Raw genomic sequence first — 21,317 nt, 5'->3', positions numbered from 1 at the left:
ACCTCGTTTGTATATATGTAGGAGTAACCACAGGAAAGATAAACTAACGAAGTAGAGTGCTTTCATGTATTTACATCTTCAGTGCTGATCCACCAAAGGGATTCGTCCCCCTCACGAGGGAAAGAGCCAGCCAAGGCATACATCCCCCCTCCCCCCTCCATCCATCGCTCATCCGACACCCATTTATTTCTGTTAGAAAAAAATAATTATGTGTTTGTATTGTTTCTATGATCAGATCAAACACAAAGATTTTTTTTTTTTTTTTTTTTTTTTTTTTTTTTTTTCCCATTCATTTCCTGTGTTTCCCAAACAGCCTTGCTGTGGATGTGCTGTCTTGTAACACTGCTTCTGACCCAGTGCAGTGGGTGAGATACAAGAATGACCCGTCATCCAGGAGGTGCCAAGATAAGAGGGTAGAGGGGAGTGGAGTATGTAGGGGATGGAATGGGTGGGAGTAGTTTCTATGCCTTTGTCTTTTGGCTACCTCCCATGTACGGGGGAAAAAGAGCCGTTGGTGTATGTATGTACTAAAGCCGTTTCGTACTTTCAGGTGGTCCAGCCGCACAAGCAGGAGTGAAGAAAGGCGACTCTATCATCAGGGTCAACGGAACTCTAGTGTCACAAGTCAACCACAAGGAAGTTGTACAAATTATCAAGTGTAAGTCTGCTCTCTGTTTCCATTGTCTAGTATTGAGCTTCTGATAGGTACCCTGTTCCTATTGGGACAAGTAAACACACTTATTGACCTGCCATTCTCTTGGTCAATCTGCAGTGTACACAGTGTGTACTTTGTGAGTCATGGATTAATTTTCTTCCAGCCCTCTTGTTTCTTTGATCATTTTTCCTCATATTTTCATCATCATCATCATCATCATCATCTCCATCATCTCCAATCCAAGTCTCCTTGTCCCTTTCATTTCTTCCATTTATCTTTGTCCTTCTGATTCCATCAATAGTATTTCCATTCCTGTATTTTATCTCCTGTTCCTCTGTTTGTAGCTTTTCTTCCCATACTTATAATTCATCATAGCATAGATCCCTCTCTCTTCCTCCTCCTCCTCCTCCTCCTCCTCCTCCTCCTCCTCCTCCTCCTCCTCCTCCTCCTCCTCTTAACCTCTTCCTTCCCCCTCTCACTTTCCACCACTTCCTCTTCCACAGCCTCCTCTTCACCTAGCCCTCCTCCTCCTATCTCTCCTCTTTGCTTCCTCTTTGTCTCCTTTAACTTCTCTTCCTATCTCCTTTTCTTCCTTTTCTTTCTTTATTCTCCTCTCCCCTTTCCTCCTCCTCTTCCACCCCTCTCCTGTCTCCTTTCCTCTTCCCCCTTCTCCTCTTCCTCCCATTCCCCTCCCCCATTTCTCCCCTTCCCCTTTTTCTCCCCCTCTTTCTCCCCTTCCCTCCTTCTCCCCCTTCCCTTCACCTTTTTCCTCCCCCTCTCCCTCTTCTTCCTCCTCCCCATCTTCCTCCTGCTCTTTCTCCCCCTTCCCCTCTTCCTCCTCACCCCCTCTTCCTTCCATCTTCCCCCTCAGTCCCTCTTCCTTCCATCTTCCTCCTATCTTCCTCCTAACCCCCTTTTCCCTCACCTCTTCCACCTCACCCACTCTTCCTTCCCCTCTTCCTCCTCACTTCCTCTTCCTTCTCCTCTTCCTCCTCACCCCATCTTCCTTCCCTCTTCCTCCTCACCCCATCTTCCTTCCCCTCATCCTCCTCACCCCCTCTTCCTTCCCCTCATCCACCTCACCCACTCTTCCTTCCCTTCTTCCTCCTCACCCACTCTTCCTTCCCCTCCACATCCTCCATCATGTCCTCCCACTCCTCTTCTACCCCCTCCTCAACCTTCCTCTTCTCTTCTCTTCTCTTTTCTTCTCCTTTTCTCATAAGCACACTTATTACATACATATACCAAGGCTTTTTCCCCCTTACAAGGGAGGTAGCCAAAAAGGAAAAGGCATAAAATCATTTCCACCCATTCCATCCCTGAATACACTCCACACCCCTCCACCCTCCCTCTTATCTTAGCACACTTATTACTTTATATTTTCTTTTACTTGTACACAATATCCATTTCATTGTCCACCCAGACCTCTTCAGCCACCCCCATCAAGCCTATCTTCCTCAGTGCTCTTTATACTCCCTCTTACTCCATGTTGCTGCAGACTTTTTCTTCCTTCAAATTGATTTAGTGAGTTTTCTTCCTCTGTACCATACTTTTAGTCTTAGCCTTTCCATGGATTGTAAATCCAGTTTCATTATCATCAATTTTTTCCACTCACATTTTTTTATTCTTTTTATTTTATTTTATTTTATTTTTTTATTATTATTTTTTTTTTATCTACCTCTTTTCTTTCATATTTTCCCTTTCTCCTTTGTCGTGTTTTTTCTTCTTTTCTTCCTCCTTTCGTTTTCCTTCTTTTTGTTTGAATTTTTCTTCCTCATCTCCTCTTCTTCCTTCTTCCTGTTCCCACATGTGAGGGACCTGCATGGTGCTATCAGTGCTTCACTTGTCACTCACCCAGCCAGTCACAGAGGAACTTATGCAGGAACAAAGAAATATTCTCTTAGGCTGTTATTGTCTGTCATAAGGTAACTGAATTAGAAGTATTTTCAAACATAAATAGGATTTACTAGAACAAGAAGCTGATGGGATGTGGATTACATAATTTGTTAAAGAGTATATGCATGTCAGCATTTGTTGTACACACATACACACACACAAACATATATATACACACATACACACACAGACACACACATATACATACACTCATACATAGACACATACACACACACACACAATGTTTGTATATATGTATGTATGTGTGTGTGTGTGTGTGTGTGTGTGTGTGTGTATGGACCAAGAGTCCATTCTTCCGTATAAGAGGAATGGCCAAGTCAAATCACACACCTACACCAAAAACAAATAAAAATTCATTCAGCCAAGCTTCCCATCTCAGAACCTTAGAGATGAACGGATACTTTGTCGCACAAATAATACACCAGCAGGCAAAGCAACTTTTCATCCCTGAGGTGATGGGATAGGAATGGTTGTGTATATGTAATGATAGAAATTGTTGAATCAAATTCCGTAGACTGGAAACCTGCAGCCCTACTAGTGCCCACCCATGTTTCTTGGGCTCGTGCATGGCCATCTTTGGAAAGAAACATTGGATTGTCTGTAATGTATTACAAAGGCGTAGTATGCCGGCAGGAGACCTTTTGGTCCATAACTAGGTCGGATGCAGAAAAAATTATAATGATAATAAATAGATAAAAATAAATCAATAAAAATTATAATAATAGTGTAGTACTTTTTCTTTGTCACTGATAGGTCGAGGGAGCTGCTCCCTAGTTGCCAGCTATTCTTATATGAAATGTTCGTAGAAAGAGATTTTGGGTATGTTTTAGAGACCAAGTGTCATCCCCTCAAGGCTGCACCTCCAGATAATGATGTTGACAAGATTGAAAAATGGGTCACAGAAAGATGATTCTTGACATCCATCTCATGACAATCATTTGTATGTGCTTGACGTTGGTTCATATATATTGTAATCTATTGCAATTGCTAATTCTGGGAGGTGTTGTAATTGGAATTCTTATAAACCTGACCTAACCTAACCTAAACAATTGACCTAAAAGGTTAGGTTAGGTTAGGTTGATCAGAGTTGGACTAGGTTAATTAGGGTTGGCTAGGTTAGGTGTAAACTAAATGATTGCAATCTCCCTCTAGGAAAATTGGTGATTACCCTAGGTACCTCTCCTTAGCATACATATATACATACATACATATACCAAAGGCTTTTTCCCCCTTACAAGGGAGGTAGCCAAAAAACAAAGGCATAAAACCACTCCCACCCATTCCATCCCTAACATACTCCACTCTCCTCCACCCTCTTCCCTCCCTCTTATCTTGGCACCTCCTGGATAACGGGTCATCCCTGCATATTGTCCACTGCCCTGGGTCAGAAGCAGTGTCGCAAGACACAGCACATCCATAGCAAGGCCGCTTCATTAAATCGGTGATCCTTCCTCCCTGTCCCCTCATGCAGAAATGGAATTGTAAGAATAGAAATTGTTGCCTTGAGTTTTCTAGCATGTATCCATCCCCAGGCCCTCCCATAGATATCTCTGGGAAAAAACTTTGGACTGTTGGACAGTGTATTAGTATGGTATTGTTAGTTAGTCACTAGTTCATAGTTATAATAGGAAAGAAGCAGTTACTGGTGGTCAGTAGTGTGAAAAATGTGTAGGAAATATAGTTAAGATTGATTAAGAGAAATCTTGGGGCCCAGTCCAGAGACGGAGTGCCAGACTCTCAGGGTTGGTGAGGATGTTGATGGGTTTTGACGGCAGGCAGCAGGGAGATTACAAAGGCGGAGCAAGCTGACAGATCTTTTGGTCCATAACTAGGTCGGATGCAAAAAAAAATGATAATACAGTAATGATAAATAAATAAATGAAAATTATGAATAGATAAATAAATGAATAAAAAATTATAAGTAAATAGATAAAAATTATAAATGAATAGAGATTAAAGAATAAATAGATAAATAAAAATTATAAAATAGATAGATAAAGATTATAATCTCTGACATCCATCGTGCAGGGATACCACTCGCTTATATCCTTTATTGGATCCGCAATTGTGTTAGTGCAACCATCTCCCATCAGTTACTATCACTATTTGCAACATTTAATTAGACAGAGCACCACCCTTCTAGAGTTGATGTACTGCAGGTAGAGATAGGAATATTACAAACTGTAATTCATAAATGTAAACTCGTACAATTCACTTATTTCATTTTTAGTGATTTTAGAATGTAGGAATATAGCAAAGCAATAGCAAATTATTTGTGTAAGGTATATGCCATGTAATGTGTGTGTATATATATGTATGTATATATATATATATATGTATGTATGTATGTATATATATATCAGGTGGGCAGTCCGATTTGGAAGTCCAATTATGCGATCAATTGGATTTGCATTTTCGAATCAAATAATTGGGTCATACTAACCCCTGCCAAATAAATCGGATAATTGCAATCAGACTGCCGAAAATTTAAAGCAATTTGCGATTAATCCAGGTCGACGTTGGCGTTGTTTTTTCACAATACAGGTAAACGTCGACTTACGATGGCCGCGACTTACGATTGTTCGACTTTACGATGACGACGACGACGACGACGATATGATAATTTAACCCCTTCCATACGGTGCCGCACACGTAGGCGTCATGAGGAGCAAGTGGATTCGCGACGCTGCCATATCGGCGTCTTGATTATATTTATTGTAGTCGCCCCTGTGTTTTTACATTCTCTCAAATGTGCCCTAAATCCCATTCTCTGTGGTTTTCAAAATTCGCGGGTGAAAGAGAGAACGATCGATATAAGCGGTGACTATATTTTATGATGCGAGTATTATTACGTCACGTCGTACGGCTGGCATTGGCTGCTGCCCGCGAGATTTAAGTTCCGTACTGAAAATACATATTATAGTGTTTGAATATGGTAAAAAGGATAAAAATAATTAAATAAACTACTGTACATGTTTAATAGGCTATATTCAGTATCTCTGGTGATTAATATACAGGTAGGCTAGGTACAGTGACCACGGAACAGTGATACACAAATTGGGGATCGACTTACGATGAAATCGTCTTACGATGGCTCTATCGAAACCTAATGCCATCGTAAGTCGACATTTACCTGTATCATTAAATTCCCTTTAGAAACATTGAAAATTGCTTTAAAAACATTGAATTGCTTTTAAGAATATCAAATTGCTTTTAGAAAAATAATAATAGAATTGGGTAATTGGATAATTGTAATCAGACTTAGATTTTTGGCACCTGAATCAGATAATCAGTTTGTACTTGAATCGGTAATTGCTAATGGGACTTCAATTATTTTAAATCATGCCCACCTCTGATACATATGTGTATATATATATATATATATATATGATTGTGTGCATGTGTAAGGCAATCTGAGAAAACTTTAGAAAATGGTAAGGATGTTTTTTGGGGCCTTTATGGATTTAGAAAAGATTTATGATATGGTAGACAGGAAGGCACTATGGTAGGTTTTTCAGATATATGGGATTGGGGAAAGCTGTTAAGGGCAGTCAAGAGTTTTTACAAGAATAGCCTGTGTTTGAATGAGAAATTGGAGAGAGCAAGTGTTTTGAGGTAAAGGTGGGACTGTGTCATGTTGCCATGGCTGTTCAGTGTGTACATGGACAGGGTGGTGTGGGAGGTAAAGGTGAGGAAAATGGGCAGGGGACTGGAGATTGTTAAAAAAAAATAAAGAAAAATGTGAGGCGAGTCAGTTGTTGTTTAAAGAAAAATTTGAAGTGAGTCAGTTGTTATTTGCAGAGGACACTGTGCTTGTGGCAGGGTCAGAGGAGGGATTAAGGGAGTTAGTGACAGAGTTTGGAAAGGTATGCGATAGGAGAAAGTTGAAGATAAATGTGGGTAAAAGCAAAGTGATGAGGTGTACAAGAGTAGAGGATGGCCAGGAGGTTGAAGTAAGTCTAAAAGAAGAGGCAGGAAGTGGATAGCTTTGGGTATTTGGTGTCGCATGTGCCAGGAGAGAAAGGAATGGAGGTGGAGGTAAATTGTAGATTGAGAGGAGCAAGTAAATGCCTTGGAGGATTAAAAACTGTTATGAGAAATAGTAAGCTGGGAATGAATACAAAGAAGAGATTGTATAAAGGAATGATTATGCTGGCAGCATTGTATGGTGCAGAGGCTTGGAATTTAAGAGAGGAAAAGTTTAAAAGTGTTTGAGAAGTATGGTAGAGGTTACTAGGTTGGATAGAGTGAGATACAAAGAGGAGGTGAGAAGGAGAGCGGGAATGGAAAAGGAGATGGCAGATAGGATTGATGAAAGAATATTTGGATGGTTTGGATATATGGAAAGAATGAGTGATGAAAGAGGTGTGGAAGGCAGAGGTGGAGGGAGTGAACCTGAGACAACCGAGGATGAGATGGATGGATGGGGTGAAGGGGCATTGAACAAGAGGGAAATGTCTGTTGAGGAAGGAAGGGAGAAGGCAGGAGATAGGGATGAGTGTAAAATGACTGTATGGATGATACTGTTATGCAAGGAAGGGGGAGATGGGAGTAGGGGGTGCCTATGTGTGAACGATATTTTGACACTGCCCGAAAGGATTTCTCCCCAACTCTTTTTCTGCATGAGGGGACGGAGAGAGGGCTTACCGATTAAGTGAAGTGGCCTTGCTGTGGATGTGCTGTGTCTTGCTGCATTGTGTTTGACTCAGGGCAGTTGGCGGATGCAGGGATGACCTGTCATCCATAAGGAGCTGAGATGGAAAGGGTGGTGGACGGGAGTGTAATTGGCGGGAATAAGTACATGACTGACTTAGGTACCTCCCTTATAGGGGAGAAAAAGCTCTTGGTGTGTGTGTGTGTGTGTGTATATATATATATATATTATATATATATATATATATATATATGTATATATGCATGTGTGTGTGTGCACATATATTTTAGATAAAAACATATTGATTTTATTACTATGAGCATGATTAAGTAAAACAGGGCACAAAAATAACGGTAACATGCATTGATGTTTTGAGGTATATGCTTAATTTGTACATTGTGCATTGACCTAATCATTTTTAAAGCATGGACAAGTCAAACAGGACACCAAAGGACATGATGATATGCAACAAAAGAAGCATGGTCTTTACACCTCCCTGTTTATCATTTGAACTGCATTTTGTAATGCCTTTGATGATTGGCTGAACTGCATCACTTGCTTGGTACCTTTTTGATTTAGGCAATGGGCAAGGAGTTTTCTAATATAAAATTTCAGTCACTGTGATAAAGGAGAGTATTTTGTTAGAAATTATCTTTGCTTTTATCTAAATGAATGGTCATTCATTTTCACATGGACTGCTTGCTATCTTCCACCATTATATATAGATATATATATATTTATATATATATAGATATATATATATAGATATTTATATATATATATATATATATATATATATATATATAAAAATAAATGCTATTTAGAACATAGGTATGTGTGTTCTCTTACGCAAAGTAGACCACTTGGAAAAAGAAACTAACGAAGCAGAGCGCTGAAGGTGTAATATACGAAAGCGCACTGCTTTGTTAGTTTCTTTTTCCAAGTGGTTTACTTTGCATATATATATATATATATATATATAGTACATATATAAATATATATATATATATATATATATATATATATATATATATATATATATATATATATATATGAAGGGTGGTGAGCTAAATACAGAGAACAGTTGGAATTTTATTCACTGACATTTCATCCTTACCATGTACTTTGAGAATGTCCTGGTAAGGATGAAATGTCAGTGAATGAAATTCCAACTGTTCTCTGTGTTTAGCTTATCACCTTTCCACTTTTATATTTATATATATATATATATATATATATATATATCTTTTTTCATTCATAAATGATGTGCAGTGATAGAAAGCTAACATTAGACATATTCATCTCCTGCACATGAAGAATAATAGTTGTCATATACAGTGCATATAAATAATGAGAATATGCATTGATATATAGTTGGTCTGATTTATAGAGCTGTTTTATTACATATATCGTAAAGAAAACATTAAAGATTACAACTGCCAGTCACAGTATGTCAAATTAATATTTGTTATTATTACTTTAACCCCCATCAGCTCATGAAATTTTTAGTATTGGAGAATAGAAGTTAGAAAGGTGGAAATTTATTGACTTCTTTGGAAATAAGCACAACTTTGTGTTCAAAGATCAAAGCATTGGCTACTTATTGGCAACAATTGCAAATGCAATGCTAGGAAGTAAATTAGTTATATAATTAGTTCATACTAGATCTATATTCCAGTCATTGTGTACAGAAAAGTTCCCAAACTGTAAATGAACCAATTGATCATCTGAAGCAACACAAGCAATGTTGTTTTTTCAATAGGCCTGTAACCTATGTAGATGAAATATAATTGTATATATACCAAAGGCCTTTTCCCCCCATATAAGGGAGTGGCCAAGTCAAAGCCCACAACCACTACATACATGAGACTTTTGACCCATTGTCGGAGAATGAGATAAGATGGACAGGAAATCTGTATATTTCGACCACTATCTGTGGGTCCTCTTTAGCAGAATGAAGATAGTGGTCAAAATATACAGATTTTCTGTCTATTTTATCTCATTCTCCGACAGTGGGTCAATAAGTCTCATTTTACAAATGTGCTACTACATTACCTTCACAACATACATATTAAAACCCATTTAACACCTCTCCCATCTCGGCACATGTGATAAAGATAGGAAAACATACATGATACAGAGTTCTTCCTCCTTTCCATCAGTTTATGAAGATTCATTACTTTATAATTACTGTTGAGGTATTCATTAGTTTGCTCTGTCATACAGTTAACTTGTTTGTGGTGATGATGATGATGCACATTGAGGATTTTATTATAGCTAACTCCAAAGCTCACTGCCACTGGCAAAGTTGAACCAAGGGGATGGTTCGTTAAATTACCACGCTACAAAGTCCTCTGAAAGGGGTACCGTCCTAGTCTTCCGATAGGGGGGAGTTTGTGACATTAAACCATATCATCATCAATTCCAAATATCTGGCGCTTGGCCTTCAAGCCAAAAATTTCATAAATCAATCAATCAATTCCAAATTTATTCTGGTAAGGGGAGAATTGTAAGCACAAATGGACTAAAAGGTATTTCATATAATCCATTGGTGCTAGTGTTGTATGTTAGGGATTTTATTCTAATGCCAGAATATTTTATTCAATTAGAGGGAACTATGGGCACAAATGGATCAAGGCTTTGATGGATATCATTGCTGTTTGATTTTCCTAGACCTGCTGAGTGGATATATTTCCTGATTTATTTGTTTATTTATCTACTTGTTCATTTACTGTTGTTAGTGTTTCTTCTTCTTTCATTATCTTAACCTTGGTTATACATATATACATACAGTAATATACCAAAAGCCACCCACCCCTGGGAAGTGGCCAACCAGGGCATACATCCATCCAACACTCATATGTTACTATCATCGTTACTACTCGTTCTATGATTTGGGCAAAATTTCTCCATAATTTCATGAGATCAACAATTTGTATCTGCAAGTTATAGTCCTGTAAAATGGATGTCAGAGGATCATTGCCAGGCCAACTGGATTCAAAACCCATGAACACCCTCACTCCCGTCTAGAGGTGTGGGCTGGCACTCGTCTCTTGAGTGGGTCCAAGATCTTTCTCGTACAATTTAGACTGTATTTCCTCTAGCCTTTCATATAAGGAGAGCTGACAATCAGTGACAGGTCTCCTTTTCCGAGTACTTTGAGCCTGTGACTTAGAAAAATCCCATACCAAAACAATACAGACATCATTCCAAAGTTTCTTCATGGAGAGATCTGTCAGAAGGCCTAAGGATCATTGCCGGCCAGTCTGTGAGGCTGTAGATTTCCAGTCATTGAAACTCAAGGCAACAATTGTTATGATTGTAAACCTTGACGTGATTAATTAATGCATATATACTGTCAAAATGTTAAATAGCCATTGTAATCTAAATTGATGTTTGATATCCCTGTTAGAATTACTCATGCCCATTAAGTAAAATTCCAAGATCGAATGAACAGCATTAAAATTTAAATTGCATTAAAAGTTTTGTGAGTGTACAGCTATGCTTGCATAAGTTATTTGTATGTGCATTTGTGTCGATATATGTATCAACATGATGTGTGTACTCATCTAATTGGGCTTTATATTACATGGGTTATTCTTGTAATATCTCATCTTGATATACATTATATGGGGGTGGTAGCCAAATCAAAGCATGCCTGGATTCTTTGTGGGAGGAAAATACAGGATGGGATCCGCACTCCCCACACTGCCCGTTTAGTCGCCTTTTGCAACACGTACAGTGGACAATAGTGGCATTTTTATCTCCTCTCGTTACGGAAGCATAAGGAAAGAAGGGAAGATGTCGGAGTGGTGCATGAGAGATTTAAGAAGAACAGCATAAAAGAGGGATATCAAAGTTAATTGAGGTATGTGTGTGGTTTGACTGCCACCCCCTTTAATGGAGAATGGGCAATTGTTATGCATCTATGCAGAGTATTGGAAATAGCGAAGAGTACAAAGAGGCTACCAGTGGTTTACTCAAGGGTAAATGAAGACGTTACATAAGTAAAAAAGAACTGTGGAGGAGTTTGGAAAACCGATGATTTGTCACCTTATAAATACCAGGAGGTGCCAAGATAAGAGGGAGGGTGGAGGGGAGTGGAGTGTATTAGGGATGGAGTGGGTGGGAATGGTTTTTATGCCTTTTTCTTTTTGGCTACCTCCCTTGTAAGGTGGAAAAAGCCTTTGGTATATGTATGTATAAATACATTAAGTAAGTAAGCTTATTTGGCAAAGAATCAATATACATGAAGTGCAGATAATGACAAGAACACATAGTTTGAAATAACAATGACAATTGCTGAGAATAACAAAAAGGCATTTAAGCTTATTTCTATTGATTGGTCCTCAATATTTGATGAGACATAGAATCTGTGAACTACAAAGTGGCATTTCACTTCATTGAGGGAGAAATGATGAAAAGATAATTTGATGTGATTGGAATATGCAGCTGTGGTATGGTCTCTACACAAAAGGAATATAAGATCAAGAAGATACAAAGAATAACCATCAAAATGAAGCCCATCTTAGGAGACAGGCTATTAAAAAAATTGGGAAAACTAGACAACCCCTTATTAAAAGAAAAAAGAAAGATGATGGTTGCATTGTTCGAAAATAATGAAAGGAGTAGCCAAAATTGACAGGGAAGATATATTATGGATGGAAGAGTGACAAGAGGTCATAGGAAAAAAAAGAAAAGATAAGGTGGTATAATAAAGAATTTATAAATGAATATAAAGCCAAGTCTGGCAAGAGGACCCCGAAGTGAAGCTCCTAATGAATGATAATTAAGTTAATGTTGATTCATGGAACTAGATAGAAGAATTCAGGGTTGAATTCGGTTGATAGAAGCATTTATGGGATCCCACATGCTTAGCTTGTATTGTATATCAGTTATTACAGCTGGGTTAAAAAAAAAAGGCACACATACACAACAAACTAAGAGTGGGTAGTGAGGTCTTTAAGGAGCTTTCAGCTCAGGTAGAAATAATGAAAGTTTCCAATTTGTCTTCACAAAGGAGAGTTTATATACTGTATATATATTTATTTATTTAGTTTTATTTATTTTATTTATTTTATTCATTTATTCATTTATTTATTTTTCTTTTTTAAGCCAGATAGTAAAGATTTAGGTTTAGAAGATATAAATGTTGCAGAGAGGGAAGTTCTCAATCTTTTAGGATCATTGGATGTAACAAAAGGTTCAGGAACTGACAGGATCTCAAAGCACCTAAAGAATGTAGAGAACAACTGATGGACAAGATTCAGTTTTATTGTATGATCATGGAAAGAAGAAATAGTTCGCATTATTAGGAAAGGGCTACTGTAGTACCAATTCACAAAGGTGGAAGGGGCACCACTAAACTACAGGCTAATATCAGTGAACAGCACAATAGTGAAATTCCAAGAAAGGATTGTGAAAAGTGGGTCAGGTATCTTGAAGAGATGAACATGTTGACAATCAATTTGGTTTTAGATCTGGAAGGTCATATGTGTCAAATCATTTAAGCACAGTATGATTCAAATTCTCATGTGCAGCATTGGCTGCCATATGTACGATGGAACACACAACTCACATTATAGAATATAAAGTTACTGCTGTATTACTTGTTCTCTTTTACTCTGAGTAATAATAAACACAGAAAATATGATCAAACTAGTTCACAGAATCTGGGAGTAACTCATGTACAACTACAAAAAAAAATGTATAATCAAAACAGATGCCATCATACTCGTGTACCGACTCACGCCTCATGACACCTAAGTAGGCATCATAGTACTGAAGTTGGTAGACTTTTGCTCAAGATTGATTAATGTACTGCAAGAGAGGGTGGACTGTGTGTACCTTGATCTAATGAAGACTTTTGATAAAGTACCTCACAATAGTCTTATGTGGAAACTGGAGCATATTGGAGGACTAAGAGGGAAACTACTCAAATGGATGAAATATTTTGAAGGAAAGGTACATGAGGATAGTAGTAAAAGATAAGATCTCGGAAGGAAGAGAAGTGACCAGTGGAGTTCCACAAGGTTCAGTGCTAGCACCTACAATGTTTTTTATCTGTCAGTGACATGATAGAAGGTATAACAAGCTATACCCAGATATTTTGTAGGTGATGCAGAAATCATGATGAGAGTGAAAAAAATTATCACCCTAGACTGTTGCAAAAAGATCTAGACACTATTTTTGAATCAAAGGAAGAATAGGAAATGAATTTCACTACCAAAAAATGTAATAGACTGGAAATGTTCAATATCTGTAAAAGACTATCTTTAAACTATTCTTTGGAAAGTGTATCCATTACAAAAGCAAAAGAAGAAGATTTTTGAGTTTTAACAAAAGACCTGTCACCTGACAGACATATTGGTAGGATTATGGGAGAGATATATGGGCCACTGCAGAAGATTATAATGGCTTTAAACTGAATGGATAAAGAGATGATAAAAAAACAAACAAAAAAAACATAGAAATCCTGATCTGTCCAATACTTAAATATGCATCAGTGGTATGGCCCCCACACAGACTGAAAGATATAAGCAAGATCAAGATATTACAAAGGGCAGTTGGAACAATGATAATTGCAAAACAAGTATGTAAACTACGTTGGAAACATGAATTTGAAACTAGGAGACAGGACATATTGAGCATCGCTCCTTTCCTGTAAACATTTAGGTACAGTAAATACACACATGCACATATATACATACACACACACAATGTCTTCAAATATTTAAGAATGGCCACATGGTAGCCCAGTGGATAGCATATCAAACTCATGAGTTGGTGGTCTTGCGTTTGATTCCTAGAACCTGTTGCGGCTATGTTGCGTTGGTTCCTGACAGCCCTGGTCAGGCATGGTGACGACCTAACACCAGCTGCAACAGGTTGCCACAACTGGTAGGGCTTTGCTCTACCATGGGGTTTCTCACTTCCCACAGTGTGGGAGTGGGATGGTGAGACATTAAGAAATGGTTTTCTATAGAGATGCATTGATTGGTGGAACAATATGAAAGAACAAGTAATATAGTGAGAGAAAGTAAGTTAATTCAAAATTAAATTTGATTGATGGAAGGACAGAGATGGAACCCCATGAGCAGAACTCTTATCCTGTAAATCACAATTAGGTAAACATACATGTGTGCACACACGCATACACACACACACATGCACACAGTAGCATGCAAACACATGTATGTATACATATGCACATGCTGATATATCACAAGCATATGCCAGTGCACATGCACAAAGCACGGTTTGTTAGGTAAGTAGCTCCTGTAAATCAGACACTAGATTGAGATGTTTAAAACAAGAGGTCTGTTCTAATTTGATCAAACCTAGGTTGAAGAAAATTATTATGCACGCCATAGATGTAACACTAAGGAGCTCGAGCATGGCTTGAGACTAACCTTTTGTATTTATTGGATTCTTTCTATATCTGATGTCTTGTGCCTTGGGTGAGTATTATGAGGTTCAAGTTAAGTCATTTCAATGTTTTTGGTGTTGTTAAACAAATTTTTTGTTTCCTAGCGAATTAAAAGCTAATTAGTCTTGAATTTTTATAATGCGTTTATATGCTCAGGCTTGTTAATTGTAACTTCCTAGTATGAAAATATGATTTAGTTTATGCATGTGTAGTGCATGTATTACTATTATTATTATTGTTAATATTTTTAATTTTAGGTTGCATGTTTGAAAGGGAGACAAGGAAGAAACTTGTAACATCCCAAAGCCCAGGGATGTGTACAGTTTGCTTCCTTTGTTTTTATTTGCCATTCAAGCAGTATAGCTGTTGCTGTAATTTTTTAACCCTTTTGCTGCTGTGGTGTTTCATTTAAACAAAAATGCTTAAGAGTACCTAGAATGCATTATTAATATACCAAAGGGCATAATTAGCAACAGAATTTATCGAGATAGTCTCAAAATAATTGTGAACCCTTTCGGTTTAATTGCCTGGTGGGAGGTAGATTAAACCATTAAAATGGTAATAATAAAGCAAAAAGGTTAAAGATGCTAATTTTAGAAAAGCTTTTTTAATGATTAATATTTTTTATTTCTTTTTACCTTTTCTGCACTTGGCATGAATGCGGTATGCAAAGAGAGAGAAATCCATCAGTGTGCTTTGGCATTATGTCTATCGTAGAAGCTTCATAATCTTGACTGGTATTCTGCTGTAATTGTTTTGTTTCATCTAAATTATGTAAAGTGTATATAAACATATGTAAAGGGATGTGCATACAGGTTTATGTGTAATGTAAGAATATGCAGGAGTGTTTTTATTTTCATTTTACCCCACATATGATAACCTCGTTTTCATTGAAAAGTAAATTTCCTTATCTTGCGTGTTGTCGTGAATTTCTCTTTGCAAAAGAGAAATTGAGGAAAGGGAACACTTCATCTTTTCTAGTAAATGTAATTTCATGTTAGTCTTATTTCTTGTAGAGCTTTAGTATTCATAGTTATTATTCTTACATATAATAGTGAATGCAAATCCAAACATTCTTTTGCTTAGATGTAATAGTTTACTTAGGTTGTAGAAGAAAATATTTATTTATCTATCTACCCATTTATTTTTCTAGAAAGATCTCTTAACATGTTCTGTGCATTAAATTTATTTCTAGATATATTTTATAACTTAAATTTTAACTAATTTTTACAATTTAATTTTTTTAATGTAATTAAAGCTCATTGTGAAAATACTCAGTTAAAAAACATTCTTTGCATTTTGTAAACCAAATGGAAAAATGTGAATATGTATAGTTATATCAGTAAAATAGGTGGGCATAGATATATAGGAATGTATTTAAATTTATTGTCAAATATGTATATTAATAATGAATATATTGCAGGTACATAGATACATACCCCTGTAACAAGGGGGATGGTCACATCAAATTATGCACCTAGTACATACACATTAGATACCATACATTACTGATAAAATGTATATAGATATTCTAGATAATGGTTCTCAAAATAAAAAATAATTATATTACTAGTTATCAATAAATAATAATCTCAGGACCCAACACATGCCCATCATGTACAGGAAACATAAATTACATACATATATCAACACAGTAAAACAATTGCAATCTCAGGGATCATATTAACTTGCACCGTATCCTCACACATTAACTGGCACCCTATGAGTCATGCAGCCAACTCACTTGCATCTACCCCCCAGAATTAATCCAACACAAAACAAACACACTGTAATCATGATACAAATAAATGACAACATCACAAACACAGCTGTAATAGTTTCAGCAGACACACCAACATTACACATAAACAGGAACTCAATCTAGCACCTCAGACCACACTACCCACATTCACTGACTACATGTCACCAAGCTAGAGTCATAACACTAATGCAAAATACCATACCTTTTTCCAGCAAGAAAAAATAAACAATCACAAACAAATGCCTCAGTAGAAATAATAACAAACCATTCATAAACGTACACTATACCTAAAGACACTCTCTGTATAAGGAGGTTGGTTGTGTCAGTGCGTATACCCATCCTATGCCAATCCCACTCCAATCAAAAAACCTGTTTATTGGCCCTCCCATCTTAGCTCCACATAGATGAATGGTCATGTTATCCCCATCCCCAGCTACACTACGTGAATCAGAGGCAATGCAGCAAGATGTAGCACCTCCACAGCAGAACCTGACTGCTGAAGCTGGTTTACCCCCACTGATTCATTACATGGGAACCCCACTCCCATCCACTTGAAAAATATACAGAGCAGAGAAGAAAAAATTCCCTTCAGGCCATTTCATTTCCTTATCCATTATGACCATTCCATTCATGCTATATTTTTGCCCTCTCCTATCCATACATCCGTTGCCCCTTTTCACCCAATAAGTCCACTTCATTTATGAAAGTTTCCCTTCAAATAGCAGTGACTCTACACCAAACCCTGAAAGACAGAACTCTCCATTACTTCCAACAGAAAACGGGATTGTTAACCAAACTATAAATACCCTTGACTATTAAGCCAAAATACAAAGTATGAGATAATGCACGGAAGCACTGGGAGATTGCCCACAAGGATAGAACTTCTGGTAAACTACAGCTCATAATAATAATAATACAGGCTTATAAGATACCAGTTTACCATTCCCAATGCCACCCCAGTGCCAACATCTCGATGACCTTACAATGACCTCACACACTCAGTGGCATGGTTGGTAGAGTCCCCAACTGTCACTATGGCAGTCTGGGTTCGAATCCTGCCCAGGGCTGAAATAATTTCAGTATTGCTGCGCTTCAAGTCGTTACTCCAACTCTCATGGGCGGGGAGTTGGGGGTATGTGTATGTGTAAGGTCATAGTATTACCCATAGATCAGTCATATGAGCTCTGAGCTCTCTCCCGGGAGGGAAATAGCCGTTGATCATGAGACCAGCACATGATCCAAAGACCAAGGTGAATGCAAAGTACATACTGGCAGGTGACTCAAATGCACACCACCCAATGCAGCTGCACACAAACAATAGATACAAAGAGAAAATAAAGTATTAGATAACCTCCGCAGTACAACCAACAAGCATCATCCCCAGACATAACAATGTGCTCGTCTTCAACCGTATACAACATGGGAAACCATTCATGATCTATCCTCAGATATTTTATCTATAAAGATCAATAGAACTTAAAAAAAAAAAAAAAAAAGATAAATAAATAATAATAATAATGATAATAAATAAACACTAGAATAAATAAGTCGATAATAAATAAATGTGTAAATGAATAAATAATTAAATAAAATAAGTAAATAGCAAGAATATATAGAATAGAAAAGAACTTGGAAAACCTTAATACAATCCAATATCCATACACAGACAAGGCAGGAGATTAGATCAGAAATACCATATTAAAAGAAAAGATATTCCAATAGACTTCAGGAAAAAATACAACTCTCAACAATACAATACACAAGGTATAGCCACCCATATAAAAAAGATAAATTTAAAAGCAAACTGAATCCCATAGAACAAGGAAAATAACTACTTCAACAACCAAATAAAGGCATCACAAAAACAGCAGAATGAAAGAAAAATAGGGATCATAAAGAAAGTACAGGTGGGAAAATAAACAAACATGGAGTACAAAAGAAACATTAAAAAACAAGCGGCACTCACAAAAATCACTCAACAAATACTAAAGATATTTGACAAGAAAACAGTACCAGAAAGAACAGTATCTGTGGTAATAGACATAAGATAAAACAGGAATGCCATGAGGCTGATATCAATAAATGACAAGAAATATCAAACAAATATTTTAGCTGAATAGTACAAAATATCCCAGAATAGCCAGCTATCAGTATTGTCATCTGCACTATTTAACTTCTTCATGAGCGACTTTCCAACTTAAAATCCAGATCATAATATCAAAGCTTTTACTTATGCAGATGACCTAATGTTACTACCTCAGCACTGCAATTACAAAACAGTTGCTAAGAACATCCAAACATACCTAGACAAACTAGAACAGTAACTGAGACAAAATAGAACGATTGCCTCCACACAGAAAACATCACTGATATTGCTAACCACAGACAACCAATAATCAAAGAAACAGCCAAGGGTCAGATAAAATGGCCAACGTCAATTGGATGGAAACCTTACTCTTGATGTACACATGTCCTTCAACCCACGTACACAGGATCAGGAGTGAAAATTTATCTGTATACCAAAAGCCTCTTTTTCACAGGTGTGCCCCATCCACCCTTCACCTATCCTACACTCATCCAACACCCATTTGTTGCCCCTTTTATCAAAGCTTTTTATAGATGAAGGGTCATACTTGGTCCCCATCCACTGCTCAGGTCAGAAGCAATGCAATAAGATACAGCATTTTCTCAGTATTTATAGATACTGAATACTTTGGAGAAAAAAAAAAAGTATTTAAGTACTTTCTCAGAAGTGAATACATATATCAAAAGGTCTTTCCCCCCACATATGAGAGTGGTTAGTCAGAATACACACCTACCCCACATCCATCCCAAACCTATATTTGTATTTAAATACAGCCCACCTCTGATTTGTATATGGGTATGTACAGTACCTATATATATACATACATACATACATACCGTAATGTTTTTATATTATATTTGTTACAAGGATGCTCTATATATAAGTATGTGTGTGTGTTTATGTATGCATGTATGTATAAATGCAAGTAATAGTAGGATAATACAGTTATTGCCTTGGGTTTCACTGACTAGAAACCAGATGATCCACATGTGGTTAGCATTGATCCTTGGGTCCTGTAGATCTCTTGGGAAAAAACGAGACTGTTCTCTGTGATATATTAGTGTGAGAATTTGCCATCAGCTGAAAGTATTAAGACATATAGGTGTAAAGAGAAAAGAGAGTAAATGGCGGAATGGCAAGGTGCATACCAGGGAAAGAGAAAAAGAAAGTTCTGTCAGAGATGGGGTTCAGGGGGAAGGAAAGTAGTTTATGAAAAAAAAGAAGAAGAATAGATTGGGATGACAAAGTTAGAAGAGCATAATGAAAGCAGAAGCATATGGAAGACTAAGAGGAATGTATTAAAGACATGTGGGGGGTGGGGGATTAATTGAAAAATTGGTTAGGGAAGAACTTAAAGAGAAGTGTTGGGAGTGGAAGTGATAAATAGAAAAGATGATGTCCAGAAGTCACTCTGTCAATCTATCGCATTGGATGTCTTGTGCAAGAGACCTGTGGTTCCCGGATAACTGGGAGTGGCCACCAGGCAGGACTATAGGTCACTTAAGGAAGAAATTTTGGAGGAAGCTCGCTGGCTGAGCAGGTTAGGGTGTTGTGACTTGCGGCAAAGGTTGAGGGGATGGCGGTTCAAATCCTGTCACCAGCGAAGCTGAACCAAAGGCATGGTTCTTTAAATTCCACAATACAAAGCCCTCTGTGAGGGGCACCCTCCTAGCCTTCCAATGGGAGGAGTTTGTGACGTTAAGCCATATCAAATCAAATCAAAATCTTTGGAGGGTGTCTTGAGGAGCTGACACTCAGTTTCAGTACTGGGCCCAGGATCTCAGTCCACTTCAGCAGTATTTCCTCCACTTTTTCAATTAACCACTTCAGTATGACTCAAATTCTCGTGCGCTGCATTGGCTACCAAATGTATGATTCATCACACTACTTGCATCATAGAATATAAAGTCACTGCTGTATTACTTGTTCTCTTTTACTCCAAGTAATAATAAACACAGAAAACATGATCAAACTAGTTCAAAGAATCTGGAGATAACTCATATACAACTGCAAAAAAATATATATATATAATCAAGATACCGATGCCGGCATCCTCGTGTACCAACTCACACCTCATGACACCTATGTGGATCCTTATGTGCAGCAGGAGCTGAGACTGGCATGGGTAGTGACCTGTAGTGTGTAATTACGTAATAGCACTGGATTAAGTTAGGTCGGGTCAAGCAGGGTCGCACTGTCAAAGGAGCATCAGGTCTACCCTTGTGGGCGACATGACGTACATTCCATGCCACTTGGTTGTCATGGTGTGTGCATACTGAAGTGGTTAAAAAGAGCTGACAACCAGCAACTGCTCCCTTTCTACTACTTTAAGCTAGTGACAGAAACTGTCCCATTGTAATACAACAGAGACAAAAGTCCAAAGATTCTTCCTCAAGAGAAATCCATAGAAGGGCCAAGGACTTCAAGGAAGCATCCTGGATTGGATGAGACATTTGATGAAAGATTGATACATAAAAAAGTAATAAAAGGTAGGATGTTAGGATGAAGGGAAGTAGTTAGAGAAATCCCACAAGGATCAGCACAAGTACCTATAGTATTGTTGATATATGTAAATGTCATGATGGAAGGAGCAAGCTATATTAATCTTATTGCAGACAATGCAAAGATTATGAGAAAAATAAAGATAAATTGAGGTAAGAATGTGTGTGTGTGAGCATGAAGACGCAAGTGTATTTCAATGTATACAAGATTTACAGGTGAGATTAAAACTTATTTCTCCAATATTTTAGCCCAATACTTGTATGAATTATGATAACCTCTAAGATTTTGCTTGTTTTTCATTGCCAGTCTGTG

The 21,317-nt window shown here is 37.4% G+C and overlaps 1 protein-coding gene across 5 annotated transcripts in view; it reads left to right on the top strand.

Annotated features, from left to right (window-relative positions):
* Positions 1-21,317, top strand: part of LOC143022226 (rho guanine nucleotide exchange factor 12-like) — a 385,126-nt gene that overhangs the window by 24,799 nt on the left and 339,010 nt on the right. For all 5 annotated transcript variants that reach the window (XM_076180340.1, XM_076180339.1, XM_076180343.1 and 2 more), the window contains exon 3: positions 551-658. In XM_076180340.1, coding sequence (XP_076036455.1) covers positions 551-658 — 108 coding nt within the window. The remainder of the gene's footprint in view (positions 1-550; positions 659-21,317) is intronic.

Source organism: Oratosquilla oratoria, chromosome 44 (genome assembly GCF_046742065.1).
Source record: "Oratosquilla oratoria isolate Oo_2021 chromosome 44, ASM4674206v1, whole genome shotgun sequence".
NCBI classification, from domain to species: Eukaryota; Metazoa; Arthropoda; class Malacostraca; order Stomatopoda; family Squillidae; genus Oratosquilla; species Oratosquilla oratoria.
Note: the sequence above shows the minus strand (reverse complement) of the source record. Positions and strands in the feature narration are given on the sequence as shown.